General features: G+C 44.9%; 1 protein-coding gene across 1 annotated transcript in view; it reads left to right on the forward strand.

Moving 5' to 3' along the window:
- The first annotated feature begins 20,014 nt into the window (after positions 1 to 20,014).
- Positions 20,015 to 21,375, forward strand: part of SF3A3 (splicing factor 3a subunit 3) — a 241,738-nt gene continuing 240,377 nt past the window's right edge. Inside the window, exon 1 of the mRNA XM_078681237.1 lies at positions 20,015 to 20,264. Within this exon, the coding sequence (XP_078537363.1) occupies positions 20,169 to 20,264 (96 nt within the window). The 5' untranslated portion in view covers positions 20,015 to 20,168. The remainder of the gene's footprint in view (positions 20,265 to 21,375) is intronic.

Raw genomic sequence — 21,375 nt, forward strand, 5'->3', positions numbered from 1 at the left:
TCTTTTGCACCTACTCACATGCTAGGTACATTTAGGTACATCTAGACAGGCATCTTAGGAGTACGCACTTTATTTTATAAATGCATTTCATATTTAAGTTTATGTTCGTGACTATTGCAAAATGGTAGAACAATACTATTCCTTTTAATTCACTGTACTGCTGGTTCGATATCTCTGTTACTGTATTACAGTCGTAACAGCGCACTTATTCTACATGAGAAGAACTACTGTACAATAAATTCTTATTGTAAACACGTTCAACTGTTTCTTCTCTGTATCTCTCTGAGAGCAAAAACAAGCAAGCACGAGCGATTGGGTGAAAAGTAATATATTGTATGCACGAGTCTGAGGTTATTGTGTTCTAAAGTTGCACAAACTAATCTCTCTGATAACAGGATATTCTAGTGGCACTGCGAGCTAGTTAATGCGAACCATAGGCTCATATATGCGGCGGGGTGTACAGAGTCAGTCTGCACCCCGACCCACACTATATGTTATCCGTAATGGTCGTAGGTCCTGCATGACAGGGTACTTTTTGGGACTACATTACACCTTCTTTATCTATTCCTTCTTTCTTTAATTTTTTTCTTCTTTCTTCTGTCTTGTCTTCTTTTTAGATTGATTTCTCAAAGGCTGACTTCACTTTGAGTTATGTAATGCTGCTCTTTTGATAGGAGCACATCCACACACAAAGGAGTTCCCGTTGGTGCCAGGGAGTACTGTGGTAATATGGGCTTTTTGAGACCCAAAAGCACGTTTGCCTTTAGCCAATGCTGTTTTTACATTGATGAAGGCCAGGTGGCTTCCTGAACAATCAAGTTCTGCAAAAGCCATGAAAAAACACAACAAGAATTGCCAAAAGGCTGGGGGGCAATGTCAGACCATTTGGCTTCGCCAATACCTGATTTTACTTTCCACAATGCTGCACAGCAACTACGCTGCGGCAAAACATGACAAAAACATTTGACAAGATAAATAGCTCTACAATTGGCCTATTTCAATGTTTTTTAACAACGGGTCAAGCAAGAACAACATGGAGCAGTGGAGATGCAGAGAGATGGACTGCAAACACATGCACTCTCATGGAGTGCTACAACTATAATTTAAAAAAAGAACCCCAGAATATTGGCAAGCAGTAGGAGGGCACAGTGCACCGAAAGAAAGCAGGACTTGGGCTATGCTCCAGAGGAGGGGCAAACAAACGAAGAGGAAGTGAATCCAGCATGCGCAGACCAGAGATTAAAGGAAATGAGAATGACGATGAAACCAACAAATGATAAGGAATAGGCAGGCTGTAGACCTCTGTAAGCTCAGCCTTTCCAAGTTCCCCTATTCTAATGTGTGATGGGCTGCTCAAGTCCAGGTTTTTTCTTTGAATTCTGGGACTTGTAGTCTTTTTTATTCTATCATAAAACAGGAATACAAGTCCCACAATTCAAAGAAAAAAGTTAGACTGGAGCAACACATCCCACATGGACCTGGGAATCTTTGCAGGAATGGCAAAGCCAACAAACTGCCTCACAAGCGTTAGAGCATGCATACGCTGTATCAGCTGAGACCTAAAGAAATGTCTTGCAAGCATCTCAGGCGACACCGAAAAAAAACGCCAGCAAGATAAATATCTAACATTGTTTTTATTAAATGTATGTACCATAGCTGCCAAGGTTTTAGATTGCTATGTGTGACATTTCCAGAATTTCAGTTTAATTGAGTGACATTTCAACGACTATGAGTGACACCTTCTCGCGAGCAAAATCAAGCAGCGAAACCGAGGGAAACATATTGATATCAGAAACTTACACCAATTTGAGCAATGAGAAGGTGTTCTTAAAACTGCTGCAAAGTACCAGAAATGGAAGGGCACTAACCAGTGACAGAGTGTGTGACTGCAGTTTTCAGTAACAGAGGGCAGACAGGCACTGCAGCTGCTCAGAAGATGATCTAACTGATCTGATCATTCATGATTGCGTGCCAGCCTAAAAAGGAAATTTTATAGCATAGCAAGTGCAACTAGTAGATAATAACTTCACTCAGTCTCAGGCACTTACTTTTTTTGTGAGCCCGGCAAGCTGGAGCAGCGGCAATAGGTATGCCCTGCCACACTCAGCAGCCTGGCTGCCGGTACCCATGGCAGCATAAACTCCACAAGACAATGTAGAAACTACTAAAACAAATGCCGGATTTAACAGAAAATGTATACTTTGTTAAACAAGAACCCAGGCAGAACTGGGACAGAAAGTGTCCCCCTGTCTTTAAAAGCAACAACTACCAGTACTCTTTGGATATACAATGAAAACGTACAATTTAAAAAAAAAATTACTTCAGATATGTAAGGGGTAACAGTGCACTCTAGGGGAAGCATGTTTATATGCTTCCAATCAGGCAGTGTTCCTATGTGGAATGTGTTAAAAGCCATGCTCAGTTTGCACGAGATCTGTGCAGAAACTACAGTGTGTTGGTGCTCCTGAAAAACATGTTTTCCTCCTTGAATACTTTCCTTGAACTACCTTGCTAAGACACTTGGACATCAATTACAGTTTAAATTCTGACCTTCAAAGCAGCATGTAGTGCCTTGAAGTGAGCCAAATGATCTATGTATCTGGGCATTTATTGATTTGAAGCCTGCAAGTGCAACACTGCTACACAAACCTACTCACTGTACTGGGGTGCTGTGGCATCAGTACTGTGTCAATCTGTCGCTTGGTGGTGTTACAAATTAAATGAAAATGAAGTGACAGTTCGCTAACTCAGTGCTGTGCAAAGAACAATTCTGCTCACAGCCGCGAAAAAAGTATTTCTCATCAAATTACACTGAGGCAGGCCTGACAGTGCATCTGCGAGTCAGATGCACATTTTGTTGATGTTTAACCCCAATTTCGCATGACACCCGTAAATTGCGGGTAATTTGCCAGGTGTGCATTGTTTAAAATATATTGCCTGATTTGTTGCTCAATAGAAGTGAATATTTTTTGTCTTTGTGAAGTGGAGTCTGAGCCTGAGAGTTAGGACATTACTGTGATTTACGTGTTTATCTTTCCCGGAATAGACACATGTTATTACTGTGCCTCGTGTAGTTACAAGGAAGGATTGTGGCTGGTATTTTTTCAGCGGTTATTTGGCTTTTTAAAGGGACCCCCCGTTACATATATAGAGAGACGGGGAAGGAAGGATTGCATTTAGCACCCTTACAACGCTTATGTTTTATTGCCGTGCCTCTCTGGAACAAGGGAGGGCCTCTGACCGATCTAAATATTGTCAGAGAAGGAAAGGTGGGTTTGGCACCTTTCAAGAACTTTTTCTTTGCTTTTTAATGGACCCTCTGTCCAACACAGATATAGAGAGGCAGAGAAGGAAAAGATTGCGCCTGGCGTCTTTTCAATATATATCAAGTGAGAGAACCTCTGTCTGATATACCGTGACAGGGAAAGGAACCCTCTATTTCAATAGTCAATAGAGAAGAGGCAAAATCTGAGATCCGAGTAGCTAACGGTATTTTGGATGGCACATGTGTAGTCAATTTAAGTGGTCCCCCGGGAGTATTAAGTGTTTTTTTTATATAACAGTGAATCTTGTATTTTCGCCAGTTAAAGGTATCCTCTGCGTTTTTCTCCTTTTCGTGTGCGCTGTTTACATTGCTCACCCTTTTTGAAACACAGGTACAAATGCTTGCTAATTATTAGGTACTCTTTTAAAGACTGTATATTATTGCTTAAGTGTCCAGTGGTAAATATAGAGGTATTTATCAGGTTCAAAAGCGTAATTTTTTTGATTATTGTTTTTTTTCATGGACATTGTATTGGAAGTCACTGGCTGATACAGAGGCTGACTTTAGTGAGACCATATTATATAGGTACACATTTACCTTTTTTGTTAATTCCTTGTTTTGATTATAAGCACATGTATATTGATTGTAAAAATATTGTTTTTTTGTTAATCTTATGTTGACTGGCCCCATACCAATCCTATTATTTTAGGGTAAGGGCCCGCTAGGTAGAGTGCTGCTGCTGCAAAATATTTTGTGAACATTGTTGAAGGCCACTGCCAAATACAGAAGACTGGTTCGTTAGTGAGATTCAATAACTATGGAGATTGTAAATGCATTTTATGTATCCTCATATGTATTGATCTGCCACTGATTAAACTGAGGGGATTCTGTAAGCTACAGCATATTGAGCGCCACAATTGTCACAGTTATATCAGGTTTTATCAGGTTTTAATGCTGCTGCTTTCCTGTGTGCCTATTTGTCATTCAGGATTGCCCCCCGCCCCCATGAGCACTGCAGACTTCGCTGAGGGGAAGATAGGGAATTACACTGTGCCATTTAAGATAACTGAGTGTCACTCAGGTTATCAGAAAATGTTTCTTTTTTAACTGCATTTTCACACAAATGAATAGAATACATGGTTAAAGAACATACAAGACGGCACACACCATACACGTGCAGGTTTCTATGATAACACCAGGATTAGAGATACCCACTGTAGTAACAACTTCGTGGCCCCGCAACCCCTTGCGAAGCAAGTTCCTTGTGGCATGTTTAGGTGACCACCCTAGTGCCCTACAATTCCCGACCTCTCTCCAGGAGGTATTTACAACGGCCCAGATAGGGAAGAGATTAGAGAGGCATTTTATCTGGTTATTAAAGAGGCATTAAGTGATGAGCTTGTAATAGACTACCCTACCTCCTGAACAACTGACACAGGAGGACAGCCAGATAAATATATATATATATATATTTCACTAAGAAGATACAGATGAGCTATAATGGGCAGCAGCCAGTTGAGGTGATTCTGCACATACTAGATAACAAAATAATAGCTATACAGAACACTAGCGCACAAACTTTAACTAAATTCAACAGACGCCAAACGGCTTTGATATCTAAAGTTTGGACCCTGTTGAGACTTCCACTTACACGAGGTACTGAGGTAAGAGCATCTACACTGCATCTGATGCGACTGTGCCTCCCAGTGCAAACGTATAGACCCCCTACTGATAACACACAACTCACACTTGAGGGACCACGGGACTCCCCCTCCTTGGAAGACACTCAAGACATACCTTTGCAACTATCACTGGTGACCCCATCAACATCACATATTACTGAAAAGTCCTCCATAGAATTAATTCAACAGATAGGACGTTTAGTAAGCTGCGAAAACATCGATCTAACACATCAGCATCTCCCCCAAGTACCAACTGCCAGGAGAGGCAGGGAGGTTCACAAGATACTCACACCCCACAAGGCTGCGAACAGCACGCATTACTTCTACAAGCACTATTCGACCCCAACTTGCCCCTAAGTTGTGAGCATTACACCCAGGAGCTGCATGAACAGCTGGAACAACAGCCTGCACCTAGTATCTCAGAACACATACAGAGACACCCCTTTGCATTGCATTGCCCATTATTGTGGGCATATTTACAAAACCGTCTGGTAAGAAGTGAACAAGATTGTCAAGATTCGCTGCCACAAATTGCCAATTCCTCAAGACAACTCTAGGGTATGAGCAAGCAGCCCACACCAGACCCTAGACTACAGATCAGGGTATACATAGAGAACGGTCGTGTTACTGCCCTTTCTGAGGATCTAACAGCATCCTATGTTCAGGTCTCACTTTAGCACCTAGTGAAAGTTATATCTTCATCCCTTTATATATATAACGCTGAGGAATAATGACAACGCTTCTGCAACACGTGATAAAGAACTTTACAGCGCAGGAAAAGTGTATCATGAAACATTGTAGCGAGCTACACAAAATCACACAGAATACGCTGTACTCATGGCCCAGAGAAGGTACATTCGATAGAACGATACTAGACCATGCTAGAACATTCCTGGAAGGTAAATACTCTGGTAGCAAACTCAAAAAGCGTAAAGACACCCAGGCCATGTGGAGTGTCCCTAAGGAGAATGGCACATCTGCCCCAACACCCACAGCACCCCCACCAGCCTACTTCGAAGGTGGTATGTATCCAGAACGGGTTATCAGAACTGACCTAGAACCCTCATCAAATGACCGGGCAGCCATAGGCCATGAGGATATCTCTACCCCAGACATCTCAGATGACTTACAAAACAGTAGACCAGAGAATAGACAGAGCCAGCTCTCCCTAAGCTCCCAAGGCCCGGTGATGCAGGGTACCACTTAAGGAATGCCAGGTCAAATTGACGCGCTATTTACAATAAAAATGACTCCTGCATCAAACACTGCAGGCCCCCAGCTGGAAGAGGACCAAGAGGGCGATGGGGCCTCGGGCGGTTCACAGCACAGCTCCCACATGCCACTGACCAGACCTAACCGCCCAGCCCCCACACCCTTCACTAGGGATCACGATACCTCCGACAAAAGAACTAGTCACTATGGCCCATTCCTGTCCCCTAGCCAGCAACATTACAATACACAAACACACCATGATGAGGGGCAGCCCCTCAACACTGGTCCTAGGTGAGAGGAAGAACACCTGCTACAGTTCAGTGAAGAAAACGGGGACAACGAACAATATCCCTCAGAGGTAGTCACTGAAAGAGATATCGGCAGATGGAATACAGAGCAGGATTTATATCAGAGAACTGGTAGAGAAGAAGGGGACAGGTCACATGAACAGTGTTCAAGAGACCCCCCTGGTACTACAGCTACACTCCGACGACTATCAGTACAAATAGGCAGAGTAGATAATAGAATGACTGAACTGATGGGTGACTTGGGCCAATTTAGTAGAAGACAGCAACCACCAAAACTCAATAAATTAGCAAGTGCTGCAAACAGAGCAGAGTCACACAGTGGTAGGGTCCCAACTATCATGCAACAGCAAGAGCCTTGGGAATACTTACATGAGGAAGCCCAAGGTGCAGCCGCACCACAGAACAACACAGCACCTTCCCGTTCAGCCCACTTCAGTGTACCCCAAGCTCCGCCAACACTCATTAACTACAACCCCCAGCTGACACCACCACCGACACCTGCACGCCAGGCACCACCCCCTGTAGCAGCAGCACGCAGAATAGTAACACCAGAACTAGACATAGACAATTTGGACCTGCCAAATGTGCTTGAAAGAGCAGAAAGAAGGTGGAGAAGGCAGAGAAGAACAGAAGTAGAAAATCTGGAAGTATTAGGTAACCATGGGAGACCTGATGATATCCCACAGGAATATGATGTATCAGGCACAGCACGCCTGCGCACCACCAGATCCAGAGCACAAGACCACATGGCCCTTAGCAGGCCTGGACAGTCATTAACCAACGATCTGACACCAAATGAGATAGTGGCACATGGAGAAGGGTCTGACTACTATGTCAATCCATTCTCATACGACTTGGCAGGCTGGACAGAAGCTAATGCACCCCAAATGAATGTTTGGCCCCGAGATGGGTCTTTTGAACCAGAGGAAATGGCCACTGCTGAAGAATGTATCTTGCAGGGGGTAGGAGATGACAATTGGGACTACAACTATATGCGCCAAGGCCTAAAGGTCTGGCAGAGATACGCCCGAATGTATGACACAACAAGGCCCACAGGGGTAACACGCCAGCTGCCCCTGTTGTTTAAAAACACATGGGACCGCCCCATGTATGTCCCTTGGTCCCTTATGGACAAAGAAAATTTGAAGAAAGAACTCCCACCCCTCACAGAGGGTGCTGGAAAATGGATACAAGCCTTTGAAAAACACACCGTAGGTGTGCCATTGGCTGTTGGGGATGTAAAAAGTCTGCTCACTTCCCTGATTGGAGAAGAAGCAGATGATATGTTCACACGCATTGACCACAGACTTTCCACCACTAAAACAAACTTTGATGGTAATCCTTTCAATAAAATAAGGACTGCCCTATGGAGTGGACTACGCCGAAAGTTCCCCGATGTCCCAGACATTGGGTCTCCAAGGTCACAGACGATGCAAAGCAATGAAGACCCCGCACAGTACATTTCAAGAATGAAAGAAAAATGGCATCAGGAGTTAGGAGAGAAATGGGACGTGACAGGAGGTAACTGTAGGTTCTTCTACCATACAGTTAAGAAGGGATTGCCCAGTGCGGTACAGGACAAGTTAGACGGAATAGTAGCAATGGAATGCAAACCTTGGCCAGAAATACAACATCATATCATTCACTATTGTAAGAAGGAACAGGAGAAAAAGAGGCAATTAGCAATTGAAAACGCAGCTGCTAATTTAATACAGCAAAAACTAAAGAAAAGGGAGGCCTTGGATGCAGTTATGGTAGCTACACCAGTAAATCAAATGACTACTGTCACTACTTTTCCACAAAATGCCCAGAATGCACCAGGAGGAAACATGCATGCAGCAGCGCAACAAATACAGGCACAACTCTTTCATGATAATGGGCAACAACAGCAGTATAATGATAACAAACAGATGAGGTCTGCAAATACTGGGATGCGAGGGAGGGGTAGAGGATCAGGCTTTCAAAGATCTGCACCCCAGCCAGTACCTTGACTGTGTTACTACTGTCAGCGGCCAGGTCACTTTATAAGGGAGTGCCGTACTAAAATGCAAGATGATTTGAGGTCAGCGGGCAGAGGACAACCACAGCAAGTTCAGGTACCAACACAGTATGTTCAGCAGCAGCCACAGCCACTGCAGCCCAACGTAGTGTACACCTACCCCTCTGCAGCACAACATCAGCCAATGCTGCAGCAGGTACAATTACAGACACCGGTGATGGCCCAAGTACAGCCCCCAGTTCAGCAAGCACAGCCATAAATGCTACAGCAACAAATGCCTGTGTACCAAATGGTGCCACAGACACAAGTTCTTGTACCTCAGGGAGCCACAGTACTGCCCCCCGCCAATTCAGTATTGCAGGGCACCATCCAGCAGTACCGGACTGGAGGGTATTCAAGTTAGGATAGCCCACAGACAAACCTAGTGTGTCCCTTGTTGTCGTGTCTCACAAATATTAGGGAGGATCCAGTTGTGTATGTCACGATTAACAACAAAACTTATAGTTTTCTGATTGACACAGGTGCCACATTCTCCTGTATAACTGAAGGAGCACTACCCATCTCCAATCAAAGTGCAGACACACAGGGTTTCTCTGGGGCAATAAAAAGGGTCCCTTTCACAAAGCCAGTACCATTGGAAATAGGAGGTAAATGTGTTCAACGGCGTCTGCTTTACTCAACACAGTCCCCAGTAAATCTTTTGGGGCGTGACCTCATGGCCAAGTTAAATATGACAATACACTTTAGTGAGGATGGCACAATGACCTGCTCCATTCCTGGTACACCATTGACCAGAATGATGGCTGTCACTGTGGATTCTTCCCTGAGGGATCATATAAGAGCACGCCCAATGGATGAGCAAGCATTCTCCACAGCAGTGCACATTGTCATTGCCAATGAACCAGAGATGAATGGGCGCACTGTCCAGCTTCCCAAAGAATTTCTTTTCCGCCCTCAATCACAGACTATGCCAGTGCCAGACAAAAATATGATACTAGGAATTCACTGTCTTGAAATAACACCCACTTATGGAGCTTTTCTAGCCCTAGATGACTTCGCCCACACATGGGCCTGCGTCATTTTCATTGAACCTGGACATCTGGTGAGAAACATTTCAGATCAAGAACTATTCGGTGATCCTAAGGAACATTTGAAATCAGAAACTATGTATCACAATCCAGTCCCTCTATCAGTGACATTTGAAATACGAACACCAGCCCCACCCACATTAATTGATGCTGCACGTGACTCAGACTTAGCTCAGGTACCCAGCATCCTTTGGACCACAGGTTCCAATGATGTGGGGCTCATTCAATCAGCTACACCATTCAGAGTAACACTGAAAGAAGGCGCCATTCTCCCCAGAGTGCGCCAGTACCCCTTCTCTAAAGAAGCAGAAGAAGGGATTGCCCCTACCATACAAGCATTACTAGATCAAGGTGTGATATATCCTTGTATCTCACCTTGTAACACGTGTCTTTTTCCGGTACGCAAACAACAAACAAACCAGTGGAGGCTAGTTCATGATCTTCGCTCGATTAACAGCATAGTGATCCCAGAATTTCCCATTGTCCTGACCCTTCAGTGATCCTTACTAACATCCCACCCAATACAAAGTACTTTTCTGTCATTGACCTGAAAAATGCCTTTTTCAGTGTCCCACTGCATGCTGACAGACAGTTTTTATTCGCATTTTCATTCAAAAATAGGCATTTCACATATAAAAGAATGCCTCAAGGCTACTGTGAGTCCCCCAGTGTGTTCAACAGAGTTGTTAAAGATGATTTGTCAAACTTCCAATGTGACAGCACTCTGCTACAATATGTCGATGACATACTGCTCTGTAGCACCACAGAGAAAGAGTGCCGACAGGATACAATTGCTCTACTTAGAACACTAGCACAGAGAGGATACAAAGTAGACAAACAAAAATTGCAATACTGTCAGGAAGAAGTGCAGTACCTAGGTCAAATGATTTCAGCATCAGGAAGAAGAGTTACCCCAGGAAGAGTAGAAGTAATAAGAAACACTCCAGAACCTCAGACAGTCAAAGACATGCAACATTTCCTAGGACTAGTAAACTACGTCAGACAGTGGATCTTTGATTATTCTACTGTAACTGCACCATTACTGAAAGCTGTCAAAACGGCTAAAGACAGGCATAACAAGATTGACTGGACACCTGAAATGACATCAGCCTTCACAAAATTGAAAGATGAGATTACAAATGCACCAGTGTTAGGCTCTCCCGACTATACAAAGGAATTCTATCTGTTCACTCACTGCAATGGACAGGTCATGACAGCAGTCCTCACCCAAAAATACCCCATGGGCCACAAACCAATTGCGTACTTCAGTGGCATGTTAGACTCAGTAATAAAAGTCCATTATCCTTGTGAGCAGGCTTTATCAACAGCAGCATTCTCTGTTGAGAAAAGCACCCCCATAGTTATGGGCTCCCCTCTGACACTGTATACTGAGCATGCTGTCTTTGCAATAATACAAAAAGCTAAAACAACACTTACCACACAAAGAGTGTCAGGATACGAAGTCATACTGCCATTACCATCCCTGAAGGTTGTTAAATGTCACACTGTGAATCCAGCCACATTTTTTGCCCATCCTATTGCCACTGATGATGATGACACTCATGATTGTGCCACATACTGCCCAGATGAGTCAGGAACAGCAAAAGAGGACCCATTACCAGACAGTACAATCTACTTCATTGATGGTTCTTCTACCATTGATCAAGAGACAGGGATAAGGTACACAGGAGCTGCAGTAGTCAGAGCACAGCAGAATAACTCCTCAGACTCTTTAGACATTGTACAACAGATAGCATTGCCACCACATTACTCAGCACAAGCAGCAGAACTAGTGGCACTGAGTGCAGCCCTCAAGCATGGGGCTGATGAAAGAATTACTGTATACTCTGATTCTGCTTATGTCACCACGACAACACATTCAAGCATCCTGGGATGGAGAAGGTGTGGATTTCTCAAAACAGATGGGCTGCAAAAGCAGCAGCACGAGGGCCCCGAACTGTACAATCTCCACCCCCAGAACAAAATGACTGTGCCCCCATTCTACTTGCTCAAGATGCACCATCAGCAGTGCAAAAAGATTCACAAGATACAGTTGTTGGTCATAGTAAATTACCACTCCCAGATACACAAGATCCATTACTTCCATACACTATTGATAACACACAGCGGTATGACCTCATTGCACAACTGCACCTCAGAGAGATACAGGAGAGTACCCCACCTGAAGAAAAGGAGTTGTGGAAGAAGAGGGGAGTGCAGCAAGATGCTTCAGATTTCATTTACAGACAGACAATGACAGGAAAGCCTGTCATGCCACAAGCCCTTCTGCAAATAGCACTCACTCAGTTACACCTTCCTACACATGTCCCTCGTGATATCATGTCCACAATTCTGCAGACAGAGTGGTTCATCCCCAATGCATATGAGCATATACAACTCTTTGTTCATCAGTTCCTCATTTGTCAACAGTATTCCCCTAATCCAGCTCTAAAAACAGTTGCATCAACAATACCAAGGCCCAAGGGTCCTTTTAGAGAGCTCCACATTGACTATGTAGACATGATTGACAAATGCCAGAATTACCGATACCTCATTGTGGTAGTGTGTCCTTTCTCACGGTGGATTGAGGCTGGACCATGTGTCCATTGTGACGCAAAGGCTGCAGCCACCTTCCTGCTTGGTGAGGTCATATGTCGCTGGGGATTACCGGAATCCATTTGCAGTGACAATGGCGGACATTTTTCAAACGCCATTTTTGACGCAATTGCCACAATGTTAGGAATAAAGTTGACTTCAGCCTATCACCCCCAAAGCAATGGTATTTGTGAGTGCCTCAACGGCCTGCTCAAGGCCAAGATCAGCAAGATAAGTGCCACGATTGGAAAAAAGTGGCTTCATTGCCTTCCCATCGCTCTGTTTTCAATCAGAAACAGTCCCAGTTCTGATCACCACCTCACACCTCACTAGCTTGTCACTGGCAGATCAATGAATATAGTTGTTCCTTTCACCAGACCTAAAGTTGACAATGAAGCATCTTCTGAAATTGTGAAAGCTGAATTATTTGATTATTTGTGTGCCCTAACTCGTGCTGCTAGGTTTCTTTCTATTCAGATATCAACGACAAAGAACAAAAGCAGCACCATTTCTGATGAACTTTCACCTATCCACCCTGGGACACAAGTATTCATAAAGAAGCAAGTACGGAAGTGGAGAGACTCCAAGTATGAGGGACCATTCCAAGTCATTGACTCTTCACCTACTGCTGTCCGAATAGCTGAACGCAAGGCATGGGTTCATCGGAGCCACGTGAGGATCCACCCGGCACCATCAGAGATCTGAACTTTAACAGAAAGGAGGTCATCATGTTTCCGATGACTATCCAGGACCGAGAATATGGAGATCGCATGAGGGTCTATGGATTAAGAGACAGCAACAGACCAACGCCTCCTACCAAGATTTAATTTAAAAAGATATGTATAGTTACTATTATATTCTTTGTTATATTTGTTGTTTCAATGGCTGTATTCCATTGGTTTACAGTACGATCAGAGAGAGAGAGAGCTGGATCTAGCAATGTTGGGCCTACCACCTCGACAGGACACCACATACCCAAGATGCTTCCTGGTAACATGCTAGATGAGATGTGCACCAGCAATAGCTACGCCACCCCTGTGCCCACCTTGATACCTTCCACACCCCCTACAGACCCCACCGAATGGGATATAGTACTTGATATCACCTCGAGTGCCCCTGGGCAAGGTGTCCCTAGACGTTCCTGCCAGAATAAACGAAGTGTCAGGTATAAAATGGGTCGCAATAAAGTACCAAGGAGATATACCCCACGTACCCAACGTAAGGAGAAGCAAACTGTGTAAATCTCAGACTGGGTTAGTAATCTCCAAGACACCGTTGTGTACACCTTTGAACAGCACTCTATGCCTGATTTTCACTCCCAGCGCCCTAGTACATCAGCAGAGGATATTGGGATTCACAACGCATTATTAGATAACATGTGGTACAGAGACATGAGGGAGGTTGGAAGAAAAGTCACAAATGAGTCCTGCTTTGTGTGTTCACACATTCCACACGCTGTAGGTGCAGATAAATTACTCTTTCCAAAAGAGATTCCACCGGCCACCGCCAAATGCCTCTTACACCTGTTTCTTTGCCGCATACATGGTCAGATACAGCTCCAGTCAGCCGAGATAAATGAGGCATTTGTAAACGCCACAGAGTGGGATGACAAATATGTCACATTTATGGTTGTTTCTGATCCAGTGGAGTTTGAAAGGAGAATGGAGATATACCGTGATATGAAAGTGTCTGCCAACACAATGCAGGTTTGGGAATATCACTTTAAAAAGCAAGGGCACTTACCCTTCCCAACGCCCCCATCAAAATACCACTCACCCGAATATCAACAAGCCAACCATACACATAACACATGCCCTTGTCAGTGGAGACCAATTTTGCGCCTAAAGGCCAATATTTATTTTAACAGCAAGTGGAATGGCCCACATGACTTAGCCTCCTTAGGTAGCCCAATTGTAGGTCAAGAACACAAACATGATACCAATGAGGATGTGGGGAGGGAGTGTGCTGAGATATGGGCACAAGATACTAGAAGATACACTCTCAATGAGGGTACAACATACAAACCAAAAAGAGCATACAAGCTAAAGTCTCCTCTCCTTTGCTTCCTAGATAACGGAACAGTTCCTGTGGGTCGAGATACAAATTGCAGCAACACACTTTTTAATTTGGACCTTCAGTACGGCACCTCCAGCCTCATGGACATCTATTGGGCCTGCGGGGAGCACATCTACCTGCAGCTACCCCCCCACTGGCAAGGACTTTGTTCCATCATGACGATGCATGAACTGCATCTCGTCGTCCCAGCAGCAAACATTTCCCACATCCATGCACACCCAATAGCAGGTGATGTCACCCTGCTCCACCACCGGAAAAGGGAAGTCATGAAGTATTTCTCAGATGGCCCATTTCACAAAATTCCACAGGAATTTCGCCTTTTCAATGATGCCGAACTTTTCTTCGGGGGCATTATCCCCCTGTTCCAGACCAAAGCCAATGCACGCTGGCTGCAGGTGACCAGATATGAACTGATGCAGCTTGTTAACAACACCCGTGATGAGTTCAACGCCGTGAAAGAAGAACTACGACCTCTGCGACTTATGGTTCTAGAGCACAGATACGTTCTAGACCAGCTAACAGCAATGAATGGTGATGTGTGCGCCAAGGTGGGAAAGAGGTCCTGCTGTACTTTCATCCTGGCCAATGATGCAGACAATGGAACACTTACGAAGGCCATCGAGGATTTGGACAATCTGGGAAACGAGATGCATGAGGAGGGAGGTGCTCAAGCAGATGTCTTAACTGACTGGTTCCATTTGGACTGGATGCCTTCATGGCTGTCTGCAGTACTTACATTTTTAATGCCCATTTTTTGTGTGCTGTTGCTGTTGTGTTTCGGGACACAGATATTGATACACTGTGTTAAGAGATTCAGTTCTAAGGTAATAGGGATGAACTATGCAGACTCTGATGCATACACAGTGATGCGCAGGGGACAAAGAGACGAAGGAGAGGTGGCAATGATGAATGTAGTAGAGTTGACGATTCCTGACTCTCGCACATTACAAGTTCCTATGGATAGTCAGTACCAGGCCCAGGTGCATGGAGCCCCACTGCTTCCCTTAGGAAGAGACTTGGTACATCCCTATGAGACAATGTGTGACAGATTAGGGGGTCCACATGAGGATTTAGGAGCTACCCAGAACAAAAGCTCAGAAGAGCCGCTTCTTCATGACTCACCATGGCCCCTCCCCCCAGCACCAGCTAAATATGCAGTTCGAATGATGTTTAATGATGTTCAATAATATGAACAAGACGGGGGAATGAGAGAGGGGAAGATTTTACTGTATAAATATCCTGGGACACTCTCATCACTTAGCCAGCATTAACCCCTGTGTAGGCCCTGCTGCTTGGAAGTTATAGGGCTCAGTTACGATGACCAGAGTGCTGCCATTTTCTCATAGTTTAATCAGTGAGCAGGTCTGACCTAGGCTTCACCCAGCCCCACTTGTCTGCGAGGCTCCGCACTCCTGTTTCAAGCCCCCACCCTACTGTGTGCTAAGTTCACGAACGTTAAAGTTCAACTTCCCCTCTATTCTTTCAACACACCCTGGACCACCATCTAAGGCTGTGCATGAGAAAAGGGGAAGTTCCCGCCGCAGCTACGCCAAGCTTGAGTGATGAATGTGGCAACAAGCATTACAGACTGGTACATACACGCATAACTAGAATTCTTTTTTGCAATAATAACACTTTTCTGCCTTTCTGCCGCCCAAGCAGAATTTATGACAATCTTCCAGTCAACAAGGCGCGACCTTAGTCTAGACTAGTGTACGTGTCGCACTTACAGGAAAAGGGCTGCACTTGAACGTAAGGATGGGAAAGGTACAGGCCAGGCTGTAGGTGATGAAGGAAGGGTATGTGGTACGAGGTGGCGCGAGATGACGTAAATGTAATGTAAATGTACAGGAATTTATATAGCGCAAATCACCAAGCGGTTTCTAAGCGCTTGCTTAGGGAACCCGTCCTGGTATTCCCCTGTGAGATAACCCCAGCAAGGTATCCGCAAGGTGAAAGCCAGGCATCCCGCCGCGAGGGGCCATTGTGGAGATTAAGCAAGCTATTGCCCAGAGTCGCAGAGTGTGAACCCATTAATTGAGTAGGCACCGGAGCGAGAATTGTCGAGTCCATGGACATTTTAGGACTCAAGACCCCGCCGAGCCGGGAATTGAACCCTGGTCCCGGGCTGACCTCTGCTACCAGGTCTGCCTCCTCTAACCAGTGAGCCACACTTCTCCACATGACCATAGGCTTCTCACCGCCTGAACAATATAAAAAGGAGGTCCGCAGGAATATCTTCGGACAACTCCTCGTCTGTTTGTAGGTATTCAGGCAGCGAGTTGTCTCCAAGGGCCCTTGTTTAAAGTGTTTGTACTTCATGTATATATATATATATATATATTACCTGTATTGTATGTTAGCTGCTTTTTAATAAGAAAATCTATATCTGCAAATGTTCTCTAAACCTGTGTCAACTTTAATCACATTACATGCTTTTCTATTGTGATTGCAGGATATCCCACTTATATAGTTTTGTGAGTGTTCCCAATAATATGTACTTTGTATTCTATGATAATTACAGGAGTTCTCATTTATAGGCAAATATGAGAATTCTCAATGAAGTGTACTTTACCTTTTGTAAGTAATCTACCTCAGAGCCTACATGTGCTTCTAAGTATAGACTCACTCTCAATCAGGAAACTGTATTTAGCATAATCAAATTGGTCTATGCGACTTTCATTGAATGCGGAGCGCTGGACTAAGAACTTATGTGATTTTTCATGCTGTGACTGTAGTTTCTAGAAGTTGCACCTTCTAAATAAACCTGTTAAACTTTCAGCCTCAGTTTCCACGGCTCATATATCTGGTTTTCTCTATTTTTAGAACAAGCGTTCCAGGACACTCCGGTACAAATTAAGGCGCCCCTTTTGTCCCTAACTCACTCTCTCAAACTCCCAAGTGCAGGCTCCGTGAGCCCTGCGCCAAGTCCCCGCCTCCCTGACCCGTAATAAATCTCCCCCCAACAGAGTGCTGTGGCATCAGTACTGTGTCAATCTGTCGCTTGGTGGTGTTACAAATTAAATAAAATTAAGTGACAGTTCGCTAACTCAGTGCTGTGCAAAGAACAATTCTGCTCACAGCCGCAAAAGAAGTATTTCTCATCAAATTACACTGAGGCAGGCCTGACAGTGCATCTGCGAGTCAGATGCACATTTTGTTGATGTTTAACCCCAATTTCGCATGACACCCGTAAATTGCGGGTAATTTGCCAGGTGTACATTGTTTAAAATATATTGCCTGATTTGTTGCTCAATAGAAGTGAATATTTTTTGTCTTTTTCACTGGGTTTTTCAGTAAGGGAAAGACAGCTAATCTATTTTTTTCTCCTTCCTTTGGCACCGAGGTGGTGAGCTGCCTGTCTATGCACTTGCGCTGATGGGCGTCTGTCTATCTGTGTTTTCAATCAAGGTGTTAGATCCTCGATGTGAGCCTTTGATATGTAACTGCGCCCTGCGTTGTCAGTGAGCTGCTGATTGCTCCATAAGTGCGCCAAGCCCAGCTTTAAAGTTGTTGCGGTGTGCATCACCCTCTGCGGGCATCGCGGCAATTGCCTCAGTGTTTTTTACACTACCCCTCGCTGACACAGTAAGTATCGGGATAAAAATAAGATTAGCTGAGAAGCCTGCCCTCGGTCCTGGCTAAATATTACCTTTTAGGTCTGGATCCCACTATAGTTCATCCCTGCCTGCTAAACGTGCATGAGAGCGGAGGAAATTGAAAATTACAACTTTTCCATGAAAAGGTTGTGATTTTCCCGAGTACATAAGCAGGCTCCAGGGCCTTCATTTTTAAGAGGCTGGGCACTCCCACTGAAGTTTCGGGTCACTGAGTTTTTATCCCCTTAGTTACCAGCAGCTCTAGTCCTCTACGCCAACAGAGAGCAGCGGAGGCCCGGGGATGGCGCTGCAGCAGGAATCGATAGGCTCTCTCGGCCAACTGGCCTGGGACTTCCCGGAGGCCGACTTCGGCCTTTACATAAACAGACAGCGACTTGCGAGGGAAGCACTAGAGGCCGGGCCCTGGTCACGAGGCAAGGTCTGCAATGGCCGTTTGCATTTCGGAGAGGCTTCCGTTCTGCTGGGTACCTGTGGGGGTGAGTTAATTTACCTTTGTGTAATATGAGGGCTGGCGCAGAAATAAGATCTGCTATGGGAATTAGGCTAGTGACAAAAGAGCTAGATTCAACAGGTGGCAGCATTTGCAATTACCACACACAGTACTTACTTGGGCCGCAGATAACAGTCAGTCCGGCCCCGAAGCTGTGGCGGGTGGATCTCCATAATTGCAGGCAGGGACTCTGCTCTGCGAGGCTGGCTGCAGTAGGCTCAGGCCGTAAAACACCCCGAGCCATGTCAATTCGGTTTTGCCGCCCGGCCCAGCCTCCGGTGATAAATAATCCAGGCTGTCCTGACTCCTGTGAGTCCCGGGCAGAGAGGCCGTCCAATGACAGTCAGTCATTGGACACACTACCTCGATGACGTCAGGTTGACCGGCAGTGGAAGCCGCGCCCGGGGAATCACAATAATACATTGTGCTACATTGTAGCAGTTGAATTGTGACCCTAGCAGCATTCTTAATGCCGCTGAGAGCCCTGAGCTGGCTGCAGGAGCAACACGCACACCACGGGCGGCACCGCTCTGCTGCACTTCATAGTTTTAGGGAGCACTTTCAGTGACAGTTACAGCTCAGCTGAGACACATGGATATGCGTGACAATGCATTTTAGTGCGGTAATGCGGAGTACCACACTAAAATGCGTTAGTGTCACGTCTGATGCGTGATACTTGGCTGGACTGATGTACATTTAGAATTTTTTTTATTGAATACCTTGGTGTTTCTTTAATTTGTATATTGCCAATGCATATTGCATGTGTAATCCTGTATGTTTTTCAAACAAAAATACAACATACGACGAAGCTACTGTGACGTTATTTTTTGTTTTGACATAACATGTATTTGTAAAGTGCTTGTTCACCAGAGGGTATCTCGGCGCGGAATAACAGGTGTTTATTGTTAGCCAAATTAAGGGTTCCTCATTTTATCGACCTTAAAAGAACGAAAGGCTGAGTGGAGTCCCTGGGATTTGAACCTGTGACCATGAGGTCAAGGATTAGGGCGGCTGACTTTGAAGCTGGGAAACCTGCTTGGAGTCTGGACGCAGGCTCAAACAGCCTATGAGTCTGTGTGCAAATCACTTAATCTGTCTGTGTCTAAAAATGAATGTGTCTGTCTGTAATCCAACTGGTGCTCGTGTAAAGGGCTCTGCTACTTTCGGGTCGAGTTCACGCTTAATAAAACTTCAACAACAACAAAACTTGGACGTATTAGTCCGAGAGCGTCTTTTGAGCAACGCTAGAAAAGTCGAAGTGAGTTGCTGCTGCTCATATGGGGAGGTTTATTTGTACTTTGTCGCATAAAACCCACACTTTCGAACGACAAAATGTAAATTCAAACACACATCTCTTCGAATTCAAGTGTTAAATAATCACTATGCCTTCTCAATTTACCAAAAAATTATGCGCACACGCGACAAATACCATTGCATTTTCATATTCTATGAACATACAGCATACATTTAACTCGTGCAAGATAAATATATAGTATATATAGAGATGTAATGTTTCCAAATGTTCTACAGTTTTGCTCAATTATTCACCGTGAGAGTTTAAATGAAACGAAAGTCTGAACACTAAACGTAACGATGGTCGACATGTTTGAGAAGCTATTTTAGATGCTTTCCTCTTCCGCCGACTGATTTGTCCCTTTTCTGTGTTTACCACCCCACAGCGAGGTTGGAGCTTCGAGGTGTACGCAGCTCGGACAGATTGAAACGTCGGCTTCCGGCGGACGATTACGGTGGACGGACCTTAGCGACCGGCCGCTTCCGGAGAACTGTGGACTCGGACGGTTTGATTTCGGGCTACATTCTCCGGGTAACGTGATGGAGACCATCCTGGAACAACAGCGGCGCTACCATGAGGAGCGGGAACGGCTGAGCGACGTAATGACCAAGGAAATGATGATCAAGAAGGGCACGGTGAGTGGGGATAGAGTCTGGTGTAGATAAGGAATGTTAATATAAAGGTCTTTACAGGTGGTCTCTTTCCTAGACAAAGTAGCTTGGTAAAGTGACTTTAGCGAGGCTGTAGCATAGAAGGGTCACACTCGGTGTACATTATTTACAGCTGCCACGTGAGCCCATGTGTTGTCAACAGTCCTTTGCATGTTGTCTGTATGCACCCAGTTTTAACCTCTTGGCTGCTTAGCCATAGCTACCAAGGTTTGGTAGGCTTATGTGTGACATCCCCAAGTGTGCAGTGCGTTTATGTGTGACATTTCAAGGCTTATGAGTGACACTTTATTGCGAGTGAATTACACCCTTTAGTTACAGGTGGTGGTTTAAAGGGGACTTGAAGGAACTGCAATAGCCTGAAACCATCAAACAGTTGCCTATCAGACCTGATCCTGTGAACCACAGAGGAATCACAAACTGAACCTGGGAGCCTTCACTGGTAATACCCAGTCTCGCACTCTTACAGTCTCCCCCTCCTTGCCACTCACTCCTTTCATTCCTTTATTTATTTTGATTTTAAAAGTTTTATAAAGCGCTATCTTGACCCGTAGGTATCGGAGCGCTTTACATACACCCTGTAAAAAATACAGATGGAAATTACATTACATCGTAGGCAGGCAGTAAGGAAGCAAACCAGGGATAAAAAAATACAACATGATAAACAAGGTGGTTAACACAGTCCGGTCACCAACTATCCTTGAATGTCAAGAGAGAACTAAACTCGGATATTGAAGTCTAGGTTAGTTGACGTTGTTCAGGAAAGTATTTGTTAAGGAGAAGGAGTTTGAGGTCCCTTTTGAAACAGGAGAAGAAGCGGTTGCATCTGAGGACTCTAGGGAGAGCGTTCCACATCCTGGGAGCGTTGCCAGAAAACGATCGGTATTGTGTGGTTTTCTTTTTCAGTTTCGGAGGAATAAGAAGGAGTGAGTTGGAGCTTCTCAGAGTTCTGGCTTGACCTGCTCTTACCAGTTTGTTGTTCAGGTAGTTGGGGGCCGGAGAGTGAAGGGTTTTGTGTGTGATACAGGCCAGCTTGTAAATACATCTCCCTTCCATGGGAAGCCAGTTGAGGGATTTG

Source organism: Lissotriton helveticus, chromosome 3_1, assembly GCF_964261635.1.
Source record: "Lissotriton helveticus chromosome 3_1, aLisHel1.1, whole genome shotgun sequence".
NCBI lineage: Eukaryota > Metazoa > Chordata > Amphibia > Caudata > Salamandridae > Lissotriton > Lissotriton helveticus.